The following is a 19016-nucleotide window of genomic DNA, read 5'->3' as shown; positions in this document are numbered from 1 at the left end:
CCCACGCTTTTCGGAAGCGGGTCCCTGTGGCAAGGGTGGACCCGCTGGCTGGGCGAGCTGTCCACTGAGGAGCCACAGACCACGGCGCAGGGCTCCTGAGAGGATGGCCAGCAGGGAGGGGGTGGGGGGAGCAGAGACCGGAGGTGGCAGCTGAGAGGCGTGTGGGGTCAGGGGCCGCGAAACCCTCACAGTTCAATGCCCTCTGTCCCCAACGCCAGTCAAGCACGGGGCAGAGCTGACCCCCAGGAAGGACTGGGACAGCATGTGTGAGAAATGCAGGTCTGGTGGAACCTCAGCCAACATCGCTGTCCTGTCCCCAGGCCCTGACCACCGGCTCAGGGAGACTCCAGGCCCCCACAACCGGCCGGGCTGGGGGCTCTGAGGCCAGTCTCGGTGGACTCCTGAGTTCTCCCCACCCCCCACCCCGGTCCCTCCCCTAAGGGCTTGTTCTCAGATCTTCCCTTTCTACCAGGAACTCCGGTTCCCTTGCCCCCCCCCCCCCCCAGCCCCTCCCAGGGGGTCTCACCCAGGCCCAGGCTTCAGGCTCCTGACTTTAAATCTGTAGCCCACACCCTTGGCTTCCTGCGAAAGCCATCTCCCACGAGCTCCCAGAGGTCCCCGTTGTCGGTAAACACATCTGTCACATGCAGCCCCACCCGGGACCCTGGTCCTTCCCGCACCTGCCTGACCAAACTCTCTGTTCTCACCAAATCGCCCACCTCAAAAGCGCTAAGTGGAAGCCACCTAGCCACAAACGTTCCAAAATCATTGTATGGGCTTAAAAAAAAAAAAAAGAAGCTGGGAGAAAAAGGCAACTATATTTTAAAGTAAATTCGTAAGATTCTTGTCACAAGTGTTTGTGTTTTCGGAGACCGAGCGTCCTCCGCTCGGAAGGGCAGGCACCCCCAGCCACCGGCCACCGGCAGCACATTCGAGCACGAGCTCCACCACTCGGTCTTTAGGGAGGCGGCAGGAGCCGCGTTACTTCCCACAGGTCCGTGCCCTCGCACGACGGCACCCGCTTCCCAGAAGTGACACGTGGCAGCACGTGGGGCCCCGCGCACAGGGGCGGCCGGCCCGTGGCACGCCTCGGGGGCTCCGGCCTGCTCAGGCACAACTTCGAGGAGCCTGGACCCAGGGCCCGAGGGCGGCAGGAGGGAGGGAGGCTTCCGGGAGGGGCGGGCGGCGGGGGGGCTCGGGCTCAGAACTCCTCGTGCACGTTGCGGGCATAGTCCATCAGCTTGCTGCCCGTGAAGAACTCGCTGTACTTGAGGACCTCCTCGGGCTCCAGGTGGTGGTTCTGGTTCTCGTCGGCGATGGCGATCATCTGTTTGGCCTCGTTAAGGGCGTTGTACTCATTCATGGGGTCCATGTAGTCCTACAGTGGTCGCGGGCACCGCGTCAGCGCGGCCCTGGCCGCCAGGACCCCCTGGCCCGCCCGCTCCCCGGCGGCACTGGGAGCCCTGGGCCTCAGGTGCCACTGTCACAATGGCGCCCAAAGTCCGCGCGTGGTGACACGGCTGAGAGCCCCCACCGAGGTGGACGCCCCCGCCCCACACGGACACCCGGTCAGCGAGGTCAGCACCTTGTGCCTCAGGCAGCAGCGGCAAGGCCGGAACCCTCTAACCAGCTACAGAGAGCGAGTCCTTGTTTAAACCCCGCCCCCCCTCACACCCCCCAATGGCTGATAGCACAGAAGCAGCAGGAAGGGGATGGCGGCGTGTTCCTGAATGTTCTGGAAGGCACACACCAGGCTGGAAGTGGCTCAGGGCCAGGGAGCCTCGCCTGTGTGGGTGCAGGAGATTCACTGCCTCCCCGTCCTCGCCAGGGAGCCCCCACCACGGGAGGGAGGGAGGGAGGGGAGCTCTCTTGGAGCGCAAGAAGCTTTGAGTGGCCACCCGCGGCCTGGCAGTGGGGCGTGTGGGGCACGGACACAGGCGGAAACATGGACCAAATCAGCCACCGTTCGACCCCTGAACCACAGGTGTCCGTCCTCCAGCTATCAGCAAGGGAGCAGAGAATTCTGATGTGCGACGAACGAGTCATACAGCAATGGGGAAACAAGCCTACACGGCACCAGTGAAAACACTTCGGGGGAAGATGGTGGGTTCCAACGTGGCCCACGGCCCCAGCGTCCAGCCACATGCCCACTGGGGAGCGGCTTCTTGGAGCCTCGAGAGGCCAAGACACCCGGACACCCCAACCAGGGGGCACCCTGACCAGGGGCAGGCACAGGCACCCCGCTCGAATCCCCTCTGAGTGCCAAAGGCGACCAGGCTGGTGGGGTGGACCCCCACCCCTGAGGGAGCCCGCTTCTAGGTGCCACTAAGTGACCGGCCACAGCCGGACCGGTGCCGCCTTCCCTCCCACTGCAGCCCCACGGGAAGCCTCGGGGCCCTGAGCCCAACCCCATAGGCGCCCCCACGCCCCCCACCACCTGCGCTCACCTCCAGCTCCGCCATGGTCACGATCCCATCATGGTTGGCGTCGATTAGCTCCTCAAACTCCTTTTTCCGGTCTCTGACCCAACTGTCATCGATGTCCTGGCCCTGCTGGTTCTCCACCGTGCCCGCGGGCAGAGAGATGAACTCAGGCAGCGAAAGCTGCTTGTCACCGTCCTGGTCTGCAGGACAGAGGTGTGGACACTCAGACCCCAAGTGAGCACGGGACCACCCAGGCCCACCCAGAAGAAAGTCCATCAGACAGGTCTGCTGCCAAATTTTCAGCCTAAAGCAGAACAGGTGCATCTCAAAACAGGTGCCCAGGAGCCTGGTGGAAGTCAGACGGCCCAGGGCAAGTCCTGGCCTTCCCTCACCAGGTGGCCACACAGCCTCCGAGACCCCCAGGCTGACCCCTGACGGGAGAGTCGCTGCAGGTGCCAGTGGGCCCCACCCTCCAGCCCAGCTGCCCCTACCCCCACCCCCACCCCGGGGGCGCCAGGGCCTCCGGCCAGGCCTCACCCAGGTCCCGGACAATCTCCTTGACCATGAACTTGAGCATGCCACGGCTGTGCTCAGGGTGAAGGAACGACAGGAACTCGTCCTCAGTCAGCAGCAGATCCGAGGGGGGGTTGTCCGCCTGGTACCAACGGTCCTTGAGGTTCTCCAGGACTTCCTGTGCTGAGAGAGGCACATCTGTGAGGACCCAGGCCCCCACGGCACCTGCACGCACCAGGAAAGCTCTGAGGTGTGCTGCCCGCAGAGGAGGGCCGGCTCAGGACGCTGCGGCAAGCGAGGCCTAGCGCCGCTCTCCCGAAGGAGAGCTCGGCCCTCAGGGAGGCAGAGGGGGCAAAGCCCCCAGACAGACACAGACCCTCCCAAGACACAGACACAGGTCCCACAAGACACACACACATATGCCCCTGGACACAGATCCTCCCCACCAAATACAGGGGCTGACCCTCCTCCAGACACAGCCCCCACCCCAGCTCACTACTGCTGTTTGCTCCTCGGGAGAAATGGAAAAGCACGGTGGAGGCTGACTCACCCTCCCCGCGCACCTACAGGAACAAAGCATAACCTTGTTCCTTTCCATCTGTTTCACGTGCGCCTTACACGGAGGGCAGGGCTCCGGAGGAAAACCCAGCTTCCAGATATGACTCAAGCATCCCCCGCACACTCTTGCCACACCCCCGCTCTCCCTCCGTGGGAAGGCCCGCGGCCTCGCAGGCTCAAGGACCGTCCAGCTGGAGGCCAGGCGAGCAGGAAGGGTTCAGGCAGGAGGTGTGTCTGCACCGCACCACCGTCACCAGGAACAGGGACTCCCGGGCCTTGGCACATCACAACAGGGGAGACAGCTGCATCCCACACGGTACCCGTCGCCTCAAGTCTTAGCGCCTTCTGCTGAACACCACATCCCACGGTGGCCTACCCTGAATGGCGAATCCACTTAAAGGGAGGTGGGGTGACTGGCTCCCTCCTGCCCGTGTGCAGGGCCGAGAGAAACAGGGGCTAGCTAGTACACACTCGCCTGCAGGCTGTCAACAGCACCTGACCTGGAGAAAGGTCTGTGCAGCCATAACCACTTAAGGGTCTTGAGATGAGGTCACCAGGCACTAAAGGTGGGCCCTGAAGCCAACAGCAGGACTCCCGGCAGAAGACGACACACAGAGACTGCGGCAACGTGACCACAAGCAGGGACAAGGAGGGAGGCCGGGAGGGAGGGAGGCCCGTGAGCCCACAGGCACCTGCCGAGTGAGGGTCCCCCGAGGAGGCAGACCACCACGTGGGGACCCCCAAGCCTACCTCTGAGCCTCTGCCCACCCTCCCCCGGCCTCCGAGACCCTCGGCGCCGCTCCTCACCTGCAGTGCCCCACCGACACTAAAGAAGGGAACAGGGGCCTTGAAGACACGTGCTGAGGTGACAGAACTCACACCCCTGGAGGACAGCCCTGACCCCAGACATGGCCAAAGGAAAGGCGCTGAAGACAGACTAGCTCCCGAGAGCAGGCAGGGACAGGAGGCCTGCGGCCCACACCCCAGCGGCCACCCCAGAAGCTGATGCCAAATCACCAATGCTGGCAAGAGGGCAGAGGCCCCCCCAGGATGCCCAGACACCTCCAAATTACACCTTCAGGGAACAGCCGGAACCGCAGGACAAACCGTGGGAACACAAAACACAAACAGATATGAAAAAGGCAAACAACCAATTCAGAAAAAAATAGTAACATCCAAGGAACAGGGTTTAAAAAGGACAGAACTAAAATTCTGGATGACGTCCTGGGAAGTGGGAAAGGCCGACTGGCGTCGGAGCGCATTCAGGAGCCTCCTCACTGTTTAACTTGAGACTCTGCTGAGTTACACGTGCTCCAGGAACAGACTGAGCAGGAAAAATAAAGGCATGAGACATTAACGAGGTGCCCGTGACAGGTGACCCCCAAGGAGACAGCTGGAAGGCTGGGAACCCAGACACTACCAGACCCTGCAAGAAAAGGAAACTACAGACTGGTGTCTCTCATGCAAAAATGCCCCACATCGCCTGGGTGGCTCAGTCAGTTGAGCGTCTGACTTCAGCTCAGGTCACGATCTCACAGCTTGTGAGTTCGAGCCCCATGTCGGGCTCTGTGCTGACAGCTCGGGGCCTGGAGCCTGCTTCGGATTCTGTGTCTCCCGCTCTCTCTGCCCCTAACCCACTCACATTCTGTCTCTGTCTCTCTCAAAAATAAATAAACATTAGAAAAAAAATTTTTTTAAATGCCCCACAAGATATCAGCAAATTGAATCCAAAAACACAAGAATTATATCCTACGACCAAGTGGGAGTTACCCCAAGTATGCATGACTGGTTGAACATCCAAAAATCAATTAATGTAACCATCACATCAACAGGATGAGGAAGAAAAGCCACATGACCCTATCAACACAGAAAAAGCATTACACAGAATCCAACACCCATTTATGATCCAAACTTCCAGCAAACCAGGAACAGATTAGAATTTCCTCAACTTGACAAAGAACATCTACAAAAAACCTACAGCTCACGTCATGCTTAATGGTGAGAAACTTGACACTTTGCCTCGAAGATCAGAACAAGAAAAAGATGCTTTTCAACACTGTACTGGAAGTTCCAGCCAACGCAGTAAGATAAGAAAAGGAAATTAAAGGGGCGCCTGGGTGGCTCAGTCGGTTAAGCGGCTGACTCTTGACTTTGGCTCAGGTCATGATCTCGAGGTTTATGAGTCTGAGCCCTGCATCAGGCCCTGTGCTGGCAGCACAGAGCCCACTTCAGATCCTCTGCCCCACCCCCACCGCCCTCCCCACATTTGTGTGTGCGTTCTCTCTCTAAAGTAAACACACATTACAAAATAAAGAAACAAACTTTAAAAATTAGTTAAAAACAAAAAAGAAAAAAGGGAAGTTAAAGATACCCAGACTGGGAAGGAGGAAATAAACGGTGTTGGCTCACAGATGTCACAATTGCCTGCAGAGAAAATCCGGAAGAGCTGACAAAGACTCCTGGAGCCACTAGGCAATCGTATCAAGACCACAGGACAGGGGCGCCTGGGTGGCGCAGTCGGTTAAGCGTCCGACTTCAGCCAGGTCATGATCTCGCGGTCCGTGAGTTCGAGCCCCGCGTCGGGCTCTGGGCTGATGGCTCAGAGCCTGGAGCCTGTTTCCGATTCTGTGTCTCCCTCTCTCTCTGCCCCTCCCCCGTTCATGCTCTGTCTCTCTCTGTCCCAAAAATAAATAAACGTTGAAAAAAAAAAAAAATTTAAAAAAGACCACAGGATGAAGGTTAACGCAGAAAGGCCATCACTTCCCTGCACACCCGCAAGGAACACGGGGAATCGGGATTAAAGACTAAAGGGAAAATCAAACAGAGAGAAGGTATGGCTGCAGTCCCGACACAGGACACAGGGGTCCAGGCCTAGATACACAAACACTGGCACAGACAAGAGGGCCCACCGTTCATCTGGAGACACAACAGCAGTGAACACCTGTGGCCCAGGGGACACAGCGGCACCCTTCACAAAGCAGAGGCCACCAGCACACTCACCAGCACAGCCGGCGGACACGTGAGAGACCGTGTCACAGGCAGAAAGATGCCGCAGAGAAACTCCCACGCTTGCGCATCCACCAAGAGAAGACACCATGGGACAAGGGTGGGGACGGTGACCCACTGAGTGGAGGAGGAACAGGATATGCTGGGCCCCGCAGGGGCCCCCAGGTGGGACGGGGTGACGGAGCAGAAGGCAGTCACTAGGGAAAGGCGCCAGTGTTCTCCGGCCGCGCTCTAGAACTTGGCCAACACCCTAGTGCACCGAGCTTCTGTCCCTGAGGTTTTAAAGGCATGTCTGTGAAAGGCTGAGGGGCGGGCAGAGTTCTGTGCCCCACCCGCCTCACCCTGCGGGCCCTCCTCCTGGCCCAGACCCGCCCCCTCCCGGGCTGGGGTCCCCCTCGCGGGCTTGCGGCAGGGCCTGGGCGCTCACTCTCCTCGTCGACCTTCAGCTCCTCGCCATTCTTCATCTTCTCCTCGACTTCTTTCTCGTTGTGCCCTTTGCTCACCAAAAACTTCACCTTATACTCGTCCCACGACACACGGCCTAGAAGCAAAGACCAACCGTTAGGGTGTTTGACGACGGACAGTTTTACAAAGACGTGAGCAGTGGAGCCTGGCCGGCGCCATCAGTTAAGTGTCCGACTCTCGGTTCCAGCTCCGGTCGCCATCCCGTGGTTCGTGAGTTCAAGCCCCGCCGAGCCGTCAGCACAGAGCCTGCTGGGGGTTCTGTCTCTCTCTCTCTCTGCCCCTCCTCACTTGCGCAGTCTCTCTCAAAATAAATAAGCGAACTTCAAAGAAATGGTAAAGGATAAATACGCGAGAAGAGGTATGTAACCGTTTTCAGACGTCAGGCAACCGAAGGAGCAGAAGCAGGGGAGCCCGAAGCCCCGGCCCACCCCCTGCACGCCGCCCTGCCCTCACCGGCGGAGGACACAGGAGCCGGGAGGGCGGTCTCGCGGGCAGCATCAGCGGGCGCCCCCCCCCCACCCCTGCCCTCTGCGCACCGCCCCCTCCTGGCGGCCCGAGCCCTGCCGGCCATACCGTCGCCGTCGGGGTCCACGGCACGGAAGTGCACCCTGCTCTCTTCGATGGCCTCCTGGAAGTGCTCTGCCGTCTTCTCCATGATCCAGTGCTGCATCTCCTTGGCGCTGATCCTCCGGTCGGTGTTCACGTCGACCCTGCGGGCAGAGGGACAATGTCACACGAGGCCTCTGGAACCGGCAGCACAGGTGGACCGACGGACTCCGCCACCGTGAACAGGGACACGCTGGGGTGGATGGACTGGGACCCCGCTCGTGGCAGACGCCGAGGCCCGAACCAGAGCCGCGAAGCCAGAGCGGGGTCGCGCTTCATACGCGGGTGCAGACGGCTAGCTGATGAAGCAGACGGCTAGCTGAGGCGCGAGCACGTGTCCACGTGTGTGCGTGGGCCAGCCCGCCCCCGTGCAAACACGAGTCAGCGATGCTCACGCGTATGCACCGCCTAGTGCACACAAGTGCACACATATTAGCACGCGTGTGCGTGAGTTAACACACCTACGTATACACACGTCGGTACGCACGCACACGTTATCTAACTGCGTCTGCCAACAAGACCTCAGGCCGCGACAGCTGCAGCAAGACGCACACCAGTGCCCAGGTCCTGGCTTCTAAACACCGTCCTTCGGTAAAAGACACCAGGGCTCCTTGGAGACGTGGCTGCCGCTACGGCTGAGGCGGGCACACGACGAGATGAACCTGGAGCCCCCGGCAGGGCCACAAAGTAAGGCGGTGCCCCCGAAACAAGCAAATGAAAGAGCCCCCAACGGCCAGGGCAAAACAACACAGTGCGGGACTGGACCCCAAGTACACGACACACATCCAGGAGTCCCTGCTGGTGGAGGGGACCGCTGAGAAACGTGAGCACGTGGGGGAGACAGAACTCCTCCCTCCAGAACTCCAAATACTACAGCGGTTCTTCCCCCCCGCCCCCCGCCCCCCGGTCCCGGGAGGGAGGCACAGCTTCGTCCCCAGCCCCGCAGGGAGACCGCCTCACTGAGTGGCTGCTGCCCAGGAAGACAGGAGGGACACCCGGCAGGCACCACCCGAACCAGGTGACCGGCCAACAGGACCCCCTGATAGGATGTGACAAGAGGGCCACCTCACCTCTGGGGTGTCCTTTCCCCAAGCCACAACCCCCTCTGACCATGAGAAAACACAAGAGACAAACCCGAAACGAGGGACATTCGACACAACACCTGTGCGGTCCTCCTCAAAACTGTCAAGGTCATGACAAGCGAGAGCAGACAGCCACCCCTCAGAGAGACTGACGGGCAGCCAGCGTGTGAGCCCACGGACACTGTCCTCCCCAGGCGGCAACGCGGCTGCCGGTCTGGTTTTCTGCACTTCAGGTGATGTGACCTTAGCATCATGACCCCTGAGCAAACGCCCGCCTCTCCACACTGCAGGCCCCTCGTGGCTCCAGGCACACAGGCCAGCGGGCGCCCAGGTGTGGCCCGGAAGCCCCCCACCTCCACACGGACATCCGCACACCCGGCCCTCAGAGCCCTGCCAGGTGTGAGATGCGGGTGGGGCCCAACGCCAAAGGGGCTCTGAGCACACGCCAGCCCCCATGGCCCCGGCCTGGCTGTGGCACCAGACTCCTCGGTATCGCTCTGTACCCATACCCACCTATGTGCCAACCAGCTAAAGAACCAACCCTCAACACTTAAGGTGTGCGCACAGCAGGAAAGAGTCCCACCTCCCCACTGCGCGCCTCGCTCCTTCGGAACCTTGCTCCGGTGTCACGCACCTGCTCCTGGCACTGAGTCTCTGGGCGACATCCCACCCTCTCTGGATTCTGCCCCATTGCCATCACCTGTCCAGTAGGCCCTGCCTGGCCCCTCTGGGGCCCCTCCCTCCCAGAGCCCTAGGCCCATCCAACAGACCCTCCAGGCCCCCGAACACGCAAAAGTGCCAAGGGCTCTAAGGCACAGAAGCCAGGCCAGGAAGAACCCACTGCTGCTTCAACAGCTGAGTTTGAACCTGTTCGGATGGAAGATCTCACAACAGGCAAGACATTCACAGGTTCAAAGTTCCCAGGGACCCCATCAGGGCCCTCAGAACCCAGGGTGGGGCCACCCTCTCTCCCGAGAATGCCCAGGGCAGGCCTGGGTAGATCCCCTGGACCGGGTTTTTAGCCCAAAGACTGGCTGTGGGCATACACTTCGCCCCTGGCCCACCAAGTGGTGCAGCCCACCCTCCCCAGGCTGCCGGGAAGGCGGTTCTCAGTGTAGGGATGGGTACTCCCAACAGACTCCTGGAAAGAGCCCAGCGCCCTCTGCATGAGCTGGCCGAATCACGAGCAGCGCCCACCTCTGTCCTCGGTCTCGGCCAGCCCACCGACGGACTGCCCCCAGCAGGCAGCCCACCTGCTGCTCCCCCTGCCCCCACCCCCACCCCTGCACCCTGTGCACAGAGCACCTCACACCAGCGGGCCTCCGGGATCCACATCTCTCACCAACACCCATCCAGGGAAACCCCATCAGGGCACCATGGAGAGGAAAGAACAGGCATGCCAACCTTGCTGCCTTCTGTGGGTCGGCCTCCATCTGACCGCCAAGAAGGAGCCACCTGCCACCGGTGGCTCAGTCCCCAGCTTTCCTCTGCTCACTGGAAGCAGCAAAGCTCACTCCGGACGACAGTGATAAAATCTGTACGCTGGACGAGGCTTTGATGCACAGCTGACCGTCACCATCCTCCAGGGCGGCGTCTGAGGGGGCCGTGCGGGAAAGCGACGCCCTCTCTCGCCACAGCCTTCTGGCGGCTTCTCCTTTCTCCTCACCTCTGAACCCCCCATGCCCTGGTCTGGCCACGGTCCTCTCTCTGGATCTGTCACCCAGCGCCCAGACTTGGCCTTCGACGCCGAGGACAGATGCACGCCTGCTGGCTGCTCCCCCTCAGCCCTGCTCAGTGACCGGGGCTCGGCCTGCAGGAGCATCCCACGCGCCCGTCCTTCCTTGCCTCCACCTGCAGCTGCCTGGTCTCCTCCCACCCACCCACGGGCAAAACCCACCACGCCCCTCAGCCCCGCTGCCCTCCACCTGTGCTCCGCCCTCATCCCACCCCGTCCCGTCCTGCGAGTAGACGGCAAGCACACAGCAGGTCCCGGGACTTCGTTCTCACCATGCCCGGGAAAGCGGGGCTCTCAACACCCCCCTTCACAGACAAGGAAGCTGAGGCTAGTGGGCTCAGGAAACAAAGCCCAGTCCAACTGCCCAGGGCCTCCTCCTGAGCTCAGGCCCCAGCCGCGAGGCCCCTCACCTCCCTCAGAGGTTCCAAAGCCCCAGGCCACGTGACCTCTGTGTGTGCTCGCAGCCAGCGCCGTGTGGCCTGTGTGTGTGTCCACGGCCCGTGTGACACCTGTGTGCGCTCAGAGCGGCTCCCACAAGAGAGTCAGCCCCACGTCCCAGCTCCTCTCAGTCTCTCTCCTGGAACCGAGAGCCACGAATCCTGGGTCCTGGCACAAGACTGTGCCACCACGTCACCAATACCGTGGGAGCCTGGAACTCACCAGGCGCGTGCTGAGGCACTGGGCCCCTGACACCTGGGGACCCCACTCAGCCCCGGCACGCGACCCGCCTGGGCTTGGGCCACAGTACGTGCCGGGTGAGCAAATCAGTCGGACTCTAACAGCCCCCCGCCCCCCAGGCCTGGGCACCTACTTGGAAAAGATGACCATCAGCTTCCTCCTGCTCCTCCGGGGCTCCGCGTCCTCCTCGAACCCGTCCGTGTCCTTCCCCAGGAAGACCTCCTGGTGGAAGTCTTTGTTGAGGTGCCCGTCCATCTCCAGCTTCACCCCATTCAGGTGGTCCGGGGGCAGGATCTCCCGCTCCTCCCTGTTGCCTGCCCTCTCCCGAGCGGAGGAGTGGTTGGCAGGCCGGGCAGACACATCCATCAGCAGGATGACCCCCAAGAGCCAGAGGCAGTGAGACGCCAGGCCACGGAGAGAAGCCCGCCTGGACGCCATGGCCACCTGGGTCCGGACTCCGGGATGTCCCGCAAGTGTGGCCAGGAGCTGGGGAGAGAGGGGCGGGACAGGTGAGGAAGCGAGGCCTGGGGTCACAGCCTTCCCGCCACCCCAGACGCTGCAGAAGGCCAACCGCCCATGGCTGCCAGACCCCAACGTTAATGGTCTACGAAGAGAACACAGCCATCGTCCAGGGGAGCCTCAGCAAATACTTCACTGAAGAAGCGTTTACTTGCGACGTGAAATAGAAGCTCTGGGTTGATGGGTTCCGTACTAGACGTGCCACTTTTTCCTTTTCCAAAGATGCTGGGTTTCCGGCCCTTCTCCCTCCTACTCACGTAAAGCTGCCCCATCTCAAGGGCTGCCCAGCACCACTAAGCCTGCCCCTTTTCAACACCTACAGCGGGCGTTCCCAGAACAGTCTCTCTCCACCCCTCCCGCCATCGACACTGACCCTAAGGACATGGTAATTCACTCTCCGAATCCCAATTCGGTATTTTTGAGCTCTGTGAACTTGGCTAAGCTACCTGACCTCCCCTGCCTCAGTTTCCCCGATGTAACAGGAACACCCAGCAGCCCCTCCCCCACCCCGAGGCTTTGTGAGAGCTGAGCCTGGTGCCAGTGCAAATGCCCAAACCCGCCCAGCAGGGCACCAGCCCCTTCCCACCTTCCCACCCCCATGACCTCTGCAGATGTGCACACACGTACACAAACACACGCATACACGCACATGCGTGCACAAGACAGATACGCGTGAGTGTGCGCATGTCCACGCCCACGCATGTACAGGTGTTTGTGCACACACACCTATACGTGTGCACCCACATATACGTGCACGTGTGTGCACACATCCTTGCTCGTGTTCACACGGGATCAAGACTGGCGCACCAGGAAGTCTGTCGTCCTAGGTATGCCTGGGCCTGGCAACGATGAAACAAGGCCACCTTCCCGTCCGTGTCACCACGTTAAAGATCCCGGGGCCACAAGCACTCACGCCTAGCACTCGGCCATCCCAGCCTCCTCCCATATCTGCTCCTTTGCCTGGGCCCTCCTGCTTTCCCTCACCCTCCGGGTGCCTCCAGGTTCCCTTCTGGCTGGCGCTGGGACAGTGCTGCCCACTCCGCTTCCCACGGACACTTGCGTTCCACACTTCCCAAAGAAGGCTCCAGCTCCTTCTTGCCCCTGACATAACCCGGTCCTCGCAGGTGCAGCTGAGACCCTCACCTCCTCCGGCAGTCTTTCCAGGGAGGAGCGGCAGAGGGAAGCCGCCAGTACCCAGGGCCCAGCGGCGGTGGCCCTGGACACACTGGCCACAGGCCAGGGTGCCCTCCCGCCGTCAAGCTGGGGCATATGGGGCTCAGGAGGTACAGCGCCTGCCTATGCTGGCCAGCAGCACAGCCACCACACCCCAGCCTGAGGGCACACAGCTCGAGCCCCGGCTGGTCAGGGGGCACTAGCAGATGCCACCACTTGCTTCCTCGATGCTTCCCTTTGAGGCTACCTGCTCCTCACCAGCATTACTCTCCCGACACGTGATGCCTTGATGCATTAACCTTCTGAAGCTGCGCACCGTCTGGGCCCTTCGACAAGCCCTTGCTCTCTCACCTCACCTGTCTCACCCCTCTGAGGGAGGGCCTCTCAGGGTGGCAAACGTCCCTCTTCCCAGGCCTCTGGGGCCTGCGACCTCCCCACGGGCACGAGCGCCCACCAGCTGCCCCATGGTGCTCTCTGTGCTGTGACTGCCCTTCAATCACATCTACTGGAACACCACACCCTCCCCCACGTCACCATCCAACAGCCGTCACACCGTCTACACCCAGCAGGCACTCCACAGAAGTGAGCGAACGCACACAGCTATTTCTGCCACATCGCAATATGCATGTTCCTGGACACGTCAGCGCAAAAGAGCGCACAATAAAAACACAGGGCCCGTGGGAACAGAACAGGGCACGTGACTCAAAACCAACAGGACTGTATGTAAACAGACCACGAGGAAGTGGCGCCTGGCAAGGAACCCACAGCTCTGGCAAGCAGGTCACGGGGGTATTAAACCAAGAGGAGATGCTCTGCGCAGGTGCCAAGGAGATGCCAGTGGCACTGGCCTTACGGCGGGCCCGGGAGGAAATGCAGCCCACCATAAGCCAAGACCTGTGTGAGCCCGCAGCCACCAAGGTAGGGAGCCCCCGACGCAGGTGCTCATGCTGGGTTTTCTTCCCATGGCTGAGGACGGTTTCCTTTCCCGCTGGAGTGTGACTCCAGTGCTGCGTCCCAGCTCTCCTGGCTAGGAAAGTGTCGTGCAAACCCAGAGAACTTTCCCCTGACGTTACTGTAACTCTCCCTGACTGTGGCCATAAAAACACACTGTGTCCAACAGGCTGTACTTTGCTCCTTGAAAGAGCAAAATCAACTGTCCGCTTATCTTCATGGGTAGCACACTACGTTCTGTACGAAAAGTAATGCCAAGATAACTGAACGGACATCAGGAAGTCCAGTGAAACTTCCTCCTCTCCTCCGCTTACGACAGTTACCTATCTTGGTAAGCACAAAAGGAGCAGCGCGGCTGAATATCTCAGTCAACTGCTCAGTTCCTCGTCCCCTGCCTGCCCCACCAGAATGGGATTTCAAAGGGCAGGGGCTTTGCCCCCTTGACTAGGGAGTCGCCCTCCTCTAGAAACGACGTCAGGGGAGGGTGTTAACGCCGCCCCAGGGTGACCAGCTTAAGTGGAGGCGACACTTCTTGGTCATCCTGGAGTGTCCGTTCAGGCGAAACTAGATCTCTTGCCGATAAAAACGCGAACCTTATTCTCACAGCTCTGTTCCGGTTTTAGGAGTCCCGCTAAGAGTGTTCCTAACACCTGCCACTGGCTGAGCCGGAAATCAAGGGCTTTACACGCATCATTCCAAATCTTCACCAAGCCCTACCAATTAGGGCACCTTTTACAGACTAGGAGAGGGAGGTCACCTCGCTGGTAAATACCGGGGTCCACCCCACTCCCCTGCCGACCTGTCTCCCCCAGCCTCAGTTCCCCGGCGGCATCCGTCGGTGTGGGCGGAGAGGACAGGAGCCCAGGGTCCAGCGGCCCGAGGGCGCGTCTGCGGGTCTCCCGACGCCCCCCGCCCCGGAGCCCTCACTCACCGGCCTCCCTCCCCTCGCCCAGGATCCGCCAAGCGGGGCCCGAGCGCCCGTGACGCCTCCGACGGGACGCGCCTAGGCCGCGGCCATCTTTCTTCCGGGAAGAGGCGGACCAGGAACGGCGCGCGCTGGCGCGACCCCGCCGTGACGACGCCGGCGCCGCCATCTTTCCCCTGGGCGGAAGTGGCCGCGCGGCCCTCCCGAGGCAACCAACGAGAAGGGCGCGCGTGCCCACGTGACGGGAGCCCACGTGACGGGCGCCCCGTAGCCCTCCGCGTCCGCCGCGGGGGGACGCGGCCTGCGCGCCAGCCGCGGAGCCTCGGGCGCCTCCCGTGCGCGCGCGCGCGCCATGAAGCTGTTGCGGCGCGCGTGGCGGCACCGGACGGCGCTGGCCCTGGGCGGCCTGGCGCTCTGCGGCGCCGGGCTGCTCTACCTGGCCCGCTGCGCCGCGGACGGCCCCCGCCCGCCGCCCGGCCGCAGCCCCCCGCCCGCCGGGCCCGCACGCGCCGCCGCCTTCCTGGCCGTGCTGGTGGCCAGCGCGCCCCGGGCGGCCGAGCGGCGCAGCGTGGTCCGCGGCACGTGGCTGGCGGCGGCGCGGCGCGGCGGCCCGGGCGACGTGTGGGCGCGCTTCGCCGTGGGCACGGGCGGCCTGGGCGCCGAGGAGCGGCGCGCCCTGGAGCGCGAGCAGGCGCGGCACGGCGACCTGCTGCTGCTGCCCGCGCTGCGCGACGCGTATGAGAACCTCACCGCCAAGGTGCTGGCCATGCTGTCCTGGCTGGACGAGCACGTGGCCTTCGAGTTCGTGCTCAAGGCCGACGACGACTCGTTCGCGCGGCTGGACGCGCTGCTGGCCGAGCTGCGCGCGCGCGAACCCGCGCGTCGCCGCCGCCTCTACTGGGGCTTCTTTTCGGGCCGCGGCCGCGTCAAGCCCGGGGGCCGCTGGCGCGAGGCCGCCTGGCAGCTCTGTGACTACTACCTGCCCTACGCGCTGGGCGGCGGCTACGTGCTCTCGGCCGACCTGGTGCACTACCTGCGCCTCAGCCGCGAGTACCTGCGCGCCTGGCACAGCGAGGACGTGTCGCTGGGCGCCTGGCTGGCGCCGGTGGACGTCCAGCGCGAGCACGACCCGCGCTTCGACACCGAGTACAAGTCCCGCGGCTGCAGCAACCAGTACCTGGTGACTCACAAGCAGAGCCTGGAGGACATGCTGGAGAAGCACCAGACGCTGATGCGGGAGGGCCGCCTGTGCAGGCAGGAGGTGCAGCTGCGCCTGTCCTACGTCTACGACTGGTCCGCGCCCCCCTCGCAGTGCTGTCAGAGGAAGGAGGGCATCCCCTGAGCTGCGGCCGCAGCCGACCCGCCGCGAGTCGCACGGAGGCCGGGACAGGGGCCCCAAGGCGGCCGCCGCCGCGACGGTCGTTCAGGGCCCTGTGAGGCAGCCGCTGAGGCGGCCTCCCGCCGGCCTTGCACGGGCACGGCTGACGGGCTCTGGCCGGGTGTCCGGAAGGAGCCCAGCCCTCAAGGGGACCTGGCTTCTGCGGCGACCGGTAGGGTTTTCAGGCAGACGCCAAGCGGCGGCGGACAGCTCGCAGGTCCCAGCTCCGGTGGGCGCGCCCAGGGCCGCGCACCCCAGCGGCCGCCACCGGGCCTCGCTCGGGAGCATCTTGTTCTGGGCCTGGGAGGCCCCTGGGGCTTGCCAGGGCAGCACCTTCCGTCCAGGTAGAAACGTCCGGTCCCTGGATCTCAGCCGGCATCGGCCTGGCTGTGAAGACGCCCAGCTTTGGGCGAGCTGGCAGGGCTTTGCCGCCGCACCCCGGCTTGTCCTTCTCCCGACGTAGGGGCCAGCAGCAGCGAGAGGCTGGAGCTGACGGGCACTTGCGGACCTGACCACAGAGAAGGAATCTGGACTCGTCCAGGGGTGGGGACTGTGCCTTGTCCTGCATCCTGTGGTGACCGTCCACGTAGGAAATCACTGCCCAGAGAGCCGCGGCTGCAGGGATCTGACCCTCGGGCCCTTGCATGTTGCACCCTCGCTGCGACGCACTCCAGTGGCTTTTCATCCGAATTGCTGTAGCCATATCGAGTTAGGTTACCTGCTTCTGTGTTTTGTGTTGGTACCATTTGTCATGTGCAAGTCTAGGGTTTACACTTGGTGTCACTGTTTCACAGCCTCAGTGGTGTTTTGGTCTGTGTTGCTCCAAAGTGAATCTGTGATCAGTGTGCTTCGGCGCGAGTCTGTGACTTATAAATATTGTAAATTCGTGTAGATAAGAGTTTTAAGTTGGGAGCGTGTGGGTCTCAGTATATTTTTTAAATTATTTAAGGGAAGACTTTTCTATCAGAACTTGGAATTTGTGGATTAATCTGTTTTTACAGCTTGAGTTGTAGGCTTGTTGCTGCATGTGTGTTTAAATGTGGAAGAATTCTAAAATTGCCCATTTCTCTTTCTAGTTGACACTGGAAAATCGGTCCCATTGTCTCTTTCTGAAAAGACTCCTTTTAAGGCTTCCTCGCGGCCGTGCGGGCCAAAGTGTTCCTCACATGCACATCTGTTATTTTAGACTCTGGGCCCAAGTTCCAGGAATCTGAACCCTTGCAAGTATCGGTGAGGTGTCCGTTGTTCTGTCTTTAGAAAGGCTTCGCCGGCTGCCGCGTCCTTTTGGAGACAGAACGCATTTACGTGCACCGCCCCCCCTGACCGATCACCCCTCTCAAACCTGGACACATCCTCGGACACTCGGGCTCCCTTTTTTCCCCATTAAGTGTGAAAGTGAGCGCTGTGACCGTCACAAATGTCAAATAGAGAGGCTCCGGGACAGCCGCGAGCCCCTCCCGGTGCAGTGGTGTGTGGTCCTACAGAGCTCTTCTGGGGTCTGACCTGGGTTTGCTGTCTGGGGAGCCTGGCCACGCGGCCAGTGTCCGCAGTGCACCTCGGGCAACGCAAACAGAAGGCACCGACCTCTGACCTGCCACTCTCTGGTGTTCTTGGGCCGTGGATCGTAAGAGCGGGCGTTTTAGCTTGGGCCGCGGTAACAAAACGCCACAGATGTGTGTCCCTCACAGTCTGCAGGCTCTAAAATCACATGTGATCCGCCCCACCTGGGCTGGGTGGTGAGGGCCCTCTTCCCGGCCTGCAGGCGGCTGCCTTCTCACCGCGGCCTTGTGACGGGAGAGAGCCAAAGCGAGTGCCTGGTGTCTCTTTTTACAAGGACGCTGGTCCCACCAGAGGGCCCACCCGCATGACCTCAGCTACCACCACCTCCAGATACTATCACATTGGAAGTTGAGGCTTCAGTCTGCGTTTGGGGGATGTAGTCCGCAGCGGCAGGTCTGGGTTATTTTTGTTGAAAGGTAGAGGGATATCCGGGGTTTGGAGTCTTGGGCCAGAAGGAAGCGGGGGACGGTCTCGTGGTTGCGATTCTCCTACCTTTAGAAGGTGGAAGCCGGGCCAGAGAGGTCCCAAGATCTGACAAATTCTGATCACAAGGTGAACGTCGGCTTTCTGATTGGCCAGTTCGAGCCAGGACTGACCTTCCCCCTGTGAACACCTGGTTCACAGGACAAGGGTTCACAAGAGGAGCCAGGTTTGGGGACACCGGGGTGAGCAGAATGGGACCCTGCCGACCTTTTCACCTGAACGTGTTGTGTGAACGTCGGGATCGTCGAAGGAGTTGGCGTGTGCCCGTGTCCATCCTCCTGCAGACAGCTTGCCGGCACCCACGTGCCGGGGGCAGAGCCAGGCTCCGAGCCCAGGGGTGGACCTCTGATCCCTGCCCTGCGTTGCAGTCCTGCTGTAGTTTCCGGTTCCTCCAGAGCACACCCCGTGGGAAGGAAGCATGAACAGGAAGCATGCAGCCATGTCCAAGGCTTCCTTGTAAAAAATCTAAAAACCCAGACGTGTCTCTTGAGGCGAGGGGGACCTACGAGACTGAGCATTCGCTTGAATCACATGAAGGTGCCAGTATGCAACCAGTTTTGACAAAAATGGAAACTTCCTATTGTTCAGCCGAAATCATTAAATTTCCATACAGAACAAACCCTCTCCTGGGCTGACTGTGCACATCATTACTGCAGTTGTAACGTCAGGATTCAGACCACACGTTCGATCTGATGGCCAGGGGTCCCTTCCTGGAGTGACCCTCAGCCATCACCTTGCCGGCAATACTGGGGCCCACGGACAGAGCCCGCCCTGGCTGGCGGGTTCTCCAGGTCAGGGTGGCCCCCCCCCCCCCCAGACTGCACCTCCCCCCCACTGAGCCACACACTGCAGGCTGCACACCACCTGGACACGTGTGTCCTAAAGGCCAGTTGCTGAGCCCAACGCCGGCCCAGGGCCCAGGAGACGGTAGGCTCTTGGGAGATGGGGAGTCAGACCACCG

General features: G+C 61.5%; 2 protein-coding genes across 3 annotated transcripts; one reads left to right on the top strand and one right to left on the bottom strand.

Annotated features, from left to right (window-relative positions):
• Positions 1–799: 799 nt before the first annotated feature.
• Positions 800–14770, bottom strand: SDF4 (stromal cell derived factor 4). Its single transcript, XM_047871062.1, has 7 exons — positions 14641–14770; positions 11200–11552; positions 7539–7675; positions 6928–7041; positions 2961–3119; positions 2448–2623; positions 800–1378 (listed from the first exon to the last, which is right to left on the bottom strand). Exons 2-7 carry the CDS (start codon positions 11502–11504, stop codon positions 1202–1204), a joined length of 1068 nt encoding a protein of 355 aa, XP_047727018.1. The 5' UTR covers positions 11505–11552; positions 14641–14770; the 3' UTR covers positions 800–1201.
• Positions 13378–18674, top strand: B3GALT6 (beta-1,3-galactosyltransferase 6). Of its 2 annotated transcripts, XM_047871065.1 has the most exons (3): positions 13378–13676; positions 13879–14040; positions 14333–18674. In XM_047871065.1, exon 3 carries the CDS (start codon positions 14987–14989, stop codon positions 15974–15976), a length of 990 nt encoding a protein of 329 aa, XP_047727021.1. In that variant the 5' UTR covers positions 13378–13676; positions 13879–14040; positions 14333–14986; the 3' UTR covers positions 15977–18674. The 2 variants fall into 2 exon arrangements, with proteins under 2 accessions (XP_047727021.1, XP_047727020.1); XM_047871064.1 differs by lacking the exon at positions 13879–14040.
• Positions 18675–19016: the final 342 nt, after the last annotated feature.

The sequence above is a fragment of the Prionailurus viverrinus genome, chromosome C1 (assembly GCF_022837055.1).
Source record: "Prionailurus viverrinus isolate Anna chromosome C1, UM_Priviv_1.0, whole genome shotgun sequence".
In the NCBI taxonomy this organism is placed as follows: Eukaryota; Metazoa; Chordata; class Mammalia; order Carnivora; family Felidae; genus Prionailurus; species Prionailurus viverrinus.
Note: the sequence above shows the minus strand (reverse complement) of the source record. Positions and strands in the feature narration are given on the sequence as shown.

Excerpts from the sequence above, each read along its gene's own strand:
- SDF4 (XM_047871062.1), bottom strand. The coding sequence starts at position 11,504 with ATGGCGTCCAGGCGGGCTTCTCTCCGTGGCCTGGCGTCTCACTGCCTC. Across the intron at positions 3,120-6,927 it reads GCTGAAGGTCGACGAGGAGA|CACAGGAAGTCCTGGAGAAC; the intron begins GTGAGCGCCCAG and ends TGCCTCTCTCAG. Across the intron at positions 2,624-2,960 it reads GGAGATTGTCCGGGACCTGG|ACCAGGACGGTGACAAGCAG; the intron begins GTGAGGCCTGGC and ends TCTGTCCTGCAG.
- B3GALT6 (XM_047871064.1), top strand. The coding sequence starts at position 14,987 with ATGAAGCTGTTGCGGCGCGCGTGGCGGCACCGGACGGCGCTGGCCCTG.